General features: G+C 42.8%; 1 protein-coding gene across 1 annotated transcript in view; it reads right to left on the bottom strand.

Moving 5' to 3' along the window:
- Positions 1-2,895: 2,895 nt before the first annotated feature.
- The window catches only part of LOC310865259 (cGMP-dependent protein kinase 1-like), a gene marked incomplete at its 3' end in the record, with an annotated part of 87,512 nt that continues 80,424 nt past the window's right edge, over positions 2,896-9,983 (bottom strand). The window contains exons 3-4 of the mRNA XM_083774284.1: positions 3,002-3,115; positions 2,896-2,915 (exon numbers count right to left, since the gene is read on the bottom strand). Coding sequence (XP_083630410.1) covers positions 2,896-2,915; positions 3,002-3,115 — 134 coding nt within the window. The remainder of the gene's footprint in view (positions 2,916-3,001; positions 3,116-9,983) is intronic.

The raw sequence follows: 9,983 nt of genomic DNA, 5'->3' as shown, positions 1-9,983 counted from the left end.
GACGCGCAAATATGGGAAATGAAACGGGTGAGCTTCATTGTTATTGGCTTTTATCGATGTGTATCTCTACACGTCATCACGCAGCACGTTTTCGTTTTAATAAATAAATAATGCAATCGTTTTTATGGACCTTTGATATAAAAACACACAGAAATGAGAATTTTCACATTTTTTTGGCATCCATTGTTAGGTATGCCCATATATATATATATAATATAATGACCACGGATATGGTCTAAAAGTGTGAAAAACGTCTTTTTCATTTCACTGCACCTTTAAAAGGTTTTATTTGTGCTTGCAGGATGGATAAAGTAGCCCAAGACATAAAAGCCGGGGTACCTAAACTGTAACTTAAACAATAAACTGGTGCTACAAAATAAACAAATTAAATCATAACAACTGAAAAACAAACAAAACACGCGCGGTTGAAAAACTGTGTGGCTTCCCTGTGACGTTTCCCAAATTCCCTGCTGCCGTGCACCTGTGACACATACAAGTAGGCTGTGACTGAACCCGCCTATGCCCAGGTTGTCATAGCAACTTCACAGCAAGTTAACCACAGAATAAAATGATCAAATCGGCTACAACAAGTAAATATGTAATATGTAGTGCATTACTTTTATGAGTAACGGACCCCAACTCTGGTAATGATCAATCAAGTGATTGTGTTCTGACTCAGATCAATGGGACTAGCATAGGCCAATACACTAAGTTCTTATGAATGACTTTTCTCAGACGGGTGGCTGCATGGCATCTCCCTTAGCGATGGGGTGAGAAGTCCAGTCACACGAGAGAGACTTAAGAGTACTTTCTGGCCTTGACAGCCCATACATCCAAACATAAAATCTGATCGCATTAAACAATGTTAAACTCACTTTGCCACTCACTGTATGCATGTGCATACCCTCTATTCATCGATCAACCATCCAGCTACTAGAAGTGATGGAGAACTCGATGTAAATGGTAGGAAATGTGTCCACTTCAAAGCAACACGTTTCACGACTGCTGAAAGTACAGTGAGAAGGAAGAAACTGAGCGGTTTGCTCAAACGGTTAAACCATAAACAGGATGTTTACAAGCTTCAAGTACGCCGTGAAATCTCCCAATAATATATGTTCAGGAATGATATCCATGTTTACAAAACGTCCTCATCCGGCTCCAGGCTATATTATTATCCCATTCTGAACGGGCACCCATTTTGGTGTCGGCATCATGTTATGATTTATCTATTGAAAAATAGCAGATCTACAAGCTCATATCGCGCCACCGAGTGGCGCGATACGAGCTTGTAGGTCTGCTATTTTTTGAAAAATCGAAGAACGACTGACATTTTTAGAATCTGATCTCAGGTCAGAATGGGTTCATCAGACCAGTGTGTGTCCGGCGGAAACCTCGTATGAATCTGATCTCAGGTCAGAATGGGTTATTAGCTGGGAGACGAGTTTTATCTGGAGGCTTATTGGACGCGATGAGACGTGGGGTTTACAGTTACACACGAGCGCATGAATGCACATAAATGTGTCGCAAAAACATGAAGTGGGATTTATAGCATGTGTTGATCACTCTGGATGAGAGCGCAGCTGTCATAGATCTTATGAATGCCTAAAATTATAAATAGTGAAACACGCGTTCATCAATCATCCGTCATTTTTCCGACACAACCTTAAATGATAAATGGTGTATATCAATCCATTTAACCGACATACATAATCCAACCCTAAAAGCCTGCACGTTTCAAGTCTCTCCCCCATTTCCTGTCTCCCATAAACACACATCTGTCATTCTGACATGGCTCTTGCAATAATACGCAAATTCCAAGTGCCTGCACCTGTGTGTGTGTGTGTGTGTGTGTGTGTGTGTGTGTGTGTGTGTGTGTGTGTGTGTGTGTGTGTGTGTGTGTGTGTGTGTGTGTGTGTGTGTGTGTGTGTGTGTGTGTGTGTGTGTGTGTGTGCGCGTGTGTGCGTGTGTGCGTGCGTGCTTGGACGCGCGCTTGTGCCCTGTTATCTGTCCTGATTTGTTATTCAAATCACTGGCCTGATAGCTGGTCCGTCACCTTCTGTTAGGTCAAAGGTCAAAGTTAAAGTATCAATACTGCAATGTAAGAATACTATGTTACATAGTAAAAGTCCGGAATTAAAAACGTGCTTCAGAAGAATTACAAAAGTATTGGCATCAATATGTACCAAAAAGGTACCAAAGTACTCATTGTGTCTCGTTTCAAAGTTTTCAAATGTATAAAAATCTGTTGAAAATGGTAGATCTACAAGCCAAATGCCCAAAATGTATATAGGGCTGATGTGGATGCTGTATGTCTAATAATCCAAAACTTCAAAGTAGCTATAGTAACAAAACAATACAAATAAAAATGAATCAATCTAGTGGAGTAAAAGTGCAATATTTGGATCCGAGATGTTGTGGAGTAGAAGTGGAAATTGAAAACACTCAAGGAAAGCGCAAACATCTCAAATATTTTACTTAAGTACAGTGCTTTGGTAAATGTACTTAGTTACTTTCCACCACTGCTTAAGTACAGTACTTTGGTAAATGTACTTAGTTACTTTCCACCACTGCTTAACCTCCTGTGTGTGACTGTGGAGTGAAAATGTGTCTTGGTACAGTAATTGACCAGCATTTCACCACCTTGCGCCTGTGGAGAGAGAAATGCTTATCGGCGAGTCCCACCTTCCATTCGCACAAAGACTGGGGTGAAAGAGGAAAGCCCTTTTTAAGCACAGCCAATCCACTGCAGTGGGGACAGTTGATTCGTAAGCAGATGAAAGCCGTTCCTTTGCAACACCCTGCCAATAGACAGCTGCTGGGTGTATTATTATTTAAAAAAAATTGTGTATGTGTCTGTGTGCATGTGTGCGCGCACGCGCACATGCACGCGTAATCCTAGCTTTTGGACGCCGGTTCTGAAACACCACACGAATCAGACAACCATCACACACGTGCACGCCGCGCTGCACACTCATATTTACAAAGGTCTGTGTTGACTCACTCTTGACAGTGGCGGTCCTGGTGCAGTTGTAGAGAATAGCCAGCTCTCCAAACACCTTCCCCGGTCCCATGGTGCACAGCTTCACGCTCTCCTTCGTCACCTCCACCTTGCCATCTGAAACACACACACACACAGCAACCACATTACATCACACGCAAGGGTCATCGACATGTTGGCTTGTGCTGGACATTTTTGTCACAAAGTTCCATTTTGGAAATACAAAATAGCCCTTAAAGGGATTGTGACATTTAAAAAAAGGTTTTGGAATTGTTCTTATTTTTTTTTAGGTTTTCTAATCTCAATTGCACCCAAAAAACATGAACTTTTAACATTCAGTAGATTTTCTGTGATCTGGGGTTTTCTGGCTCAAACAGGTGCTCTGATTTGCCGGCAGTAAGTGACATCACTTACTGCAAATCCCATATATGTCAATGGGATTTGCCAGCAGATGTCACTGTTTCACTGTGTTGCCTGTTTTCATTGTAGCTCAAAAGTAGCTCCAAACCCCAAAGAAAACTTCAGACCACAGAAAATCCACTGAATGTTCAAAGTTCAGGTTTTTTGGGTGTAATTGAGGTCATAAAACCTAAAATAAAAAATAAAAATACATTAAAATGAATGTCATAAAACCTTTAATGACCATAAGGGGTCTGTACAAATGGAACCAAATGGACCCGTTCCATGTGTACACTCTCAAGAGTCATGGGGGTTTGAGAACCACTAGTACTGGTGGACTCATAATTTGCCATTGTGTCGAGTAGGGCATTCATCTTTGAAGAAAAATAAAAGTTAGAATCCATGGAGACTTCTTGTCCACAGCTGTTACGCAATGACAACGTCTCTGGTTGATGCAATGGAATGGAATGGGATGGGATTCGAGGTCTTTAAGGGACTGGGGTTCAGGCCTCCAGAGTGTATTTGACTGATCCTAGTCTGTCTGGGAGTGAATAAGGAAGTGGAGTGTTTTGGGCCTTTCCAAAGGTCACCGGCCTCTTCCAAAGCCCTGTGCTTGACCCTGTTAAATGCAGCACTGCTATATAAACATCATGTTTCTAATTTAATCGCATGAACCCTAGAAAGTCCCCATGTCTGAAAAATGGCGCGAAACGGCTCATTTCGAGCTTGGAGCTACTTTTGAATTTGAATCCTGCAAAGTAAAAATTCTGGACGTGGGAGTTTCACTTAATGTCTGGAAAATGTCTGGAAAAACGTGTGTGTGTGTGCGTGTGTGTGCGTGCATGCGTGCGTGCTTGCGTGCGTGCATGCATGCATGCGTGCGTGCGTCCAAGCACATGTGGATGTCAGCTTTTGTCAGATGTAAGAACGGTGCGCTCGAAGGAGAAAGGTTTGGGTGAACCACTGGTTTTATGGCTTATCATGTTTCAAAGCAAAAAAGTTACTGTTAACTCCCTGGTAAACAAAGGCGGTTTGTTTTAAGTATAAGTGACCGTGTGAGCCAAGAAGACTGAGCCAAGAAGACTCTTACCCCATTCTGACCGGGCACCCATTTTGGTGTCAGCATCATGTTATGCTTTAGCTATTTAAAAAAAGCAGATCTACAAGCTCATATCGCGCCACCGAGTGGCGCGATACGAGCTTGTAGGTCTGCTATTTTGAAAAATCGAAGAGCGACTGACATTTTTAGAATCTGATCTCAGGTCAGAATGGGTTCATCAGGACCAGTGTGTGTCCGGCGGAAACCTCGTATGAATCTGATCTCAGGTCAGAATGGGTTACATTATCTGGCTCTCTGTGTTTGTGCCGACCGAGACATCACAGCTGGTATTTACTGTGAGATAAGCTGCATCGTTGGATGCATCCATGCCTGGCTGAGAAAACTCACGCTTTCCAAACTGGATTCATGTCGTTGAATGAGCAACAAGCTCCAGGAAAAACAGACATTTATTGTAGAGTTTTCTTAGTATCTTATGAAAATATATGGGGAATAAAGATAACGACATACTGGAACTCAAACTTTATGACACTCTCTCTCTCTCTCTCTCAGCGAAACAGCGAAAAATAACGGAAACTCTTGTATCATTTCAAGAAGAGGGTGAAAGTTGAATAAAAAAAACGTAGGTGTAGGTGTATTGTTGCATTTGAGCAATGGAACCACAATGGAAATCTGCCCTCATAGGCTTTCTTATGTGTCCATCCTCGGTGATGCCTGAAAGTGCTCTGGGCTCTTTTTTAAGTCTCCAAATACATTCAATCAATCAAGGTTTATACCGTGTTAAGTGGGCAGATGGGTGGGCCGTGAACACTTTTGACATTTTGAAGTAGCCCCCGATCCAGCAGAGAGGTTAGGAACCACTGGTCTGTCACAGGTCTGTCACACACTGGTCTGATTAAATCAAAGTTTGCTGCTGCCTTTTACTGAGGTTGTATATAATTTCTCCATCGCTACCCTGCAAGATCTTCAAGCTCTCATCCACATTGTCTATCACCCGAAATGTAGACACGACAAGTGAAGGTTTCTCTGTCAAAAAGTAAAAGTACAAATTACAGTGTACGATTGTTTTTTACATCAGCTGTATTGAAATTTCAAAATAAAAATGCAAATACAGGTCATATTTTAGTAATCTGAAATGTTTGAATTTGAGATGACTAAAATATATTTTATTCAAAAGACTGTGTCTAACACACACACACACACACACACAGTGTAAAACAGCCTGCAGTCATTTCCTGTGGCCTGAGAGAGATGTCCATTTGCATTTTTTAAACATAGCCTGTGCGATAATAGCTAGAGCAGAAATGAATGTATAAATATTAACAAGCTAATCCAATTACTGGGCTTCCAAAAATGGCATAAACGGTGTCTTTTCAGAGACTGTCAGACAGTATTCCAGAGGCCCACAAACATGTGCGGCCACTAATGGGAGTGACCTCTAGGTCTAAGTGGTTCTCATAGTGGAGTCCTGGTGGCACAGATTAACTACAATTATGCCACCAGCAAAAAAAAATAGTTAATACAATATAACTTGTACAATTGGGGTGGTTGCATTTTGTCTCCCTGCTCTTCTTTTGAGCCAAGTAGATGTCATGTCTCACTTAAGCCAATCCAATACCCCAAATATCGGCCACTCACGCACAGTGGTGTCACGGTGAAATTGGTGACCTGCCGAAATGTGTGACCATATTGTGGACTTCACGTAACTTACAAGGAGGTCTTTAACCCATTCTGACCGGGCACCCATTTTGGTGTCAGCATCATGTTATGCTTTAGCTATTTAAAAATAGCAGATCTACAAGCTCATATCGCGCCACCGAGTGGCGCGATACGAGCTTGTAGGTCTGCTATTTTTGAAACATCGAAGAGCGACTGACATTTTTAGAATCTGATCTCAGGTCAGAATGGGTTCGTCAGACCAGTGTGTGTCCGGCGGAAACCTCGTATGACTCTGATCTCAGGTCAGAATGGGCTAAACATGTGGCCTAAATAGCTTTGAACAACCGTAAATAGGTTGAACACTGCTAATAAACAAACCGCAGCGATTTACGTTCGGACACTGACGTTATGATGTCTGATGTACACGATTGTCCATCACTTGATGAAGGCCGTTCACGGCCGAAAAGTTGTGTCTTAATTTATGGTGTTTTAACACAATAAACACTATTGGAGCAAAGCCTGTGTGCGGACCACTTCTTCACTGCATTTATCTACCTTTGTCCAGCACCAGCCAGTTAACTGGATGTGCGCAAGCCGTCTGCTTTTTAAACTAGTCTACACGATTGTCACATAATTATGTCAGCAGGTCACACATTTCAACGTAACTAGCTTAGGTGGTTCGGGCATCTGGTAAGGCGTCTCCCTAAGGAGGTCCTCGCTGCACGTCCCACTGGGAAGAGACCACGTGGCAGACCAAGGTTCAGATGGGGGGGTTATAGTCTGGAAAGTCTGGAAATCTCAACCGCGACCCGATTACGGATAAGCGGTTGAAGATGGATGGGTGAATGTATGGATGGATACCGGTATATAAATAAATGAATCTTCTAATATGGGGGTCCTTGGCATCAAATATTTTCAGATGTGGCTCCGCGGCAATCAACTGTTTGGGGTGTCCTTGAAATGAAAATATAAAATTGCTCTAACCAGCTTCATCATTACACTTGGACAACGAGTCGCAAGTGGAAAGCGGACGCGGTGATGCGAGAGCCTATAGAATTGTGTGAGGATATTAACCCATTCTGACCTGAGATCAGATTCACACGAGGTTTCCACTGGACACACACTGGTCTGATTAACCCATTCTGACCTGAGATCAGATTCTAAAAATGTCAGTCGTTCTTCGATTTTTCAAAAAATAGCAGACCTACAAGCTCGTATCGCGCCACTCGGTGGCGCGATATGAGCTTGTAGATCTGCTATTTTTCAATAGCTAAAGCATAACATGATGCCAACACCAAAATGGGTGCCCGGTCAGAATGGGTTAAAGCAAACAAAAGCCTCCCGTCATGCAACGGACATTCAAATCATATTCAAATAGAAGCACTAAAGCAAAGATATTACTCACCCCAGACACACAGAGAGCGGAGCTGGCAGTTGTATAAAAACATTTTTAACCGTATTCAAATGATGGCCATGATAAAGAAACTGGCTTTCCCTTTGTTTGCATCACCCTGGCCCCCAGGAGAACTGTCGTTAAGAGTGGTTGAGGGTTTGAATGTGCCCGCTATTGTGTTGTACGGTATGTGAATGGTAAATTGGTGCATTTATATAGCACCTTTATCCAAGGCGCTTTACAGATATTGTGCATTACATTCACCTATTCACACACACATTCATACACCGGATGCCGGAGGAAACCATGCAAGGCACCAACCAGCACATCGGGAGCAATAAGGGGTTCAGTGTCTTGCTCAAGGACACTTCGACAGTAACTGTGGGGGAGCCCGGGTTCGAACTGGCAACCTTACGGTTTCCATCCAGCCGCTCTAACCCCTGAGCCACCCCTGTGTCACCGCTCGGACAAAGCTCAGAGCAGGGTCGATTTTGTAGACTAAAAACGAAAAACGTTCGTCGATTACCTTTTTTCACTGGCGAAAACTAAATAAAGACTAAGCTATGATGATTAAAACTAAGACTAAATATCCTGATAAGTTCGTCAAATGAGCTCACAACGCAGTGCTTTGTGCAATTTAAAATGTAGGCATTTAGCAGACGCTCTTAACCCATTCTGACCGGGCACCCATTTTGGTGTCGGCATCATGTTATACTTTAGCTATTGAAAAATAGCAGATCTACAAGCTCATATCGCGCCACCGAGTGGCGCGATACGAGCTTGTAGGTCTGCTATTTTTTACACTGAGGTTGCATTTGACACTGAGGTTGCATTGTTTGTCACCTGTCTCCCCTCTGCAGGGGAGACAGTAACAGTATGTATTCCATTCATCAACATTGTGATGAATGACACTTCCTTTCTATGGGAATTTAATTTACTTCTGATAGATTAGTCTTCTCAGGCTTGACACTAAAAAGTAGGGCATTAAATGACGAGAAAAGATGAAAAGATTTGGATATGGGCTGCAAGGTTTTCAGCCAGACGGGGAAGATTGAATCATTGTGATAAGCTGAGAACTGCTCTCAGATTGAAATGTTCTGGTGTGACAGACACAACAAAGGACAGACCCCCGCTGGGGGAAAGTTACTGTACGTGAGGTCACGCTGAAGTCAGAACACTTTGTGATGTCAGAACACCTTTATGATGTCAGGAGACTTTGGGCCGATTCATACTCCTATTTTAGAGCCTACAATTTGACGTCATTTGAGGTTCGGGGGGGGGGGGGGGGGGTACCGTCTAAACAGCGGTAAAATAGGAGTATGAATCGGCCCTTAGTGATGTCAGAACCTTGTGTTATATCAGAACAGCTTTGTGATGTCAGAACTACGTACTTTGTGATGTCAGAACAACTTTGTGATGTCAGAACAACTTTGTGATGTCAGAACAACTTTGTGATGTCAGAACCTCTTTGTGATGTCAGAACAACTTTGTGATGTCAGAACCTCTTTGTGATGTCAGAACCTCGTTGTGATGTCAGAACACCTTTGTGATGTCAGAACAGCTTTGTGATGTCAGAACTAATTTGTGATGTCAGAACACCTTTGTGATGTCAGAACAGCTTTGTGATGTCAGAACTACGCACTTTGTGATGTCAGAACACCCTTTGTGATGTCAGAACAACTTTGTGATGTCAGAACAACGTTGTGATGTCAGAACAACTTTGTGATGTCAGAACAACTTTGTGATGTCAGAGACTCAGAACCTCTTTGTGATGTCAGAACAGCTTTGTGATGTCAGAACACCTTTGTGATGTCAGAACACCTTTGTGATGTCAGAACATCTTTGTGATGTCAGAACAACTTTGTGATGTCAGAACAGCTTTGTGATGTCAGAACTACGTACTTTGATGTCAGAACAACTTTGTGATGTCAGAACAACTTTGTGATGTCAGAACCTCTTCGTGATGTCAGAACAACTTTGTGATGTCAGAACACCTTTGTGATGTCAGAACAGGCCAGCTCCATAAATGGAGATCTAGGGGTTTGATGAAGTCCGATCAAAACATATGAAATGAATTCTGTACTGGCCATATATGGAGCGTGTCTTGAGCGTACAGGGTTTGATGAGGTCAGATCAACATATGGAACGAATTCTGTATTGGCCATATATGGAGCGTGTCACGGGGGGTAACGGACGCCTCGTGCAGGTTTTCATAGTAAACTATAGTAAAGTATTGTTTTCGAGTGACTCGAGTGTCCCAATTTTCCTTTCAAGCATCAAAAGTTGCAGATCCGCAAGCTGGAAATGCGGTGCGAAGCCACGCGTTTTCAACTATGTGGATCTACAACTCTAGTTGGATTGTTGGTCCATCTCGGCCAGTTGTTGTTTACTCGGGGTCTGGAGCCTGCAGGAACAGGATGTGGGGGTGTATAGATGAGTCCCCTGAGCATCCACACATGACCAGCATCCTATCAGGC

The sequence above is a fragment of the Protomyctophum parallelum genome (assembly GCF_964188405.1).
Source record: "Protomyctophum parallelum genome assembly, chromosome: 10".
Taxonomy (NCBI): Eukaryota; Metazoa; Chordata; class Actinopteri; order Myctophiformes; family Myctophidae; genus Protomyctophum; species Protomyctophum parallelum.
This window is presented reverse-complemented; position numbering and strand designations above follow the sequence as displayed.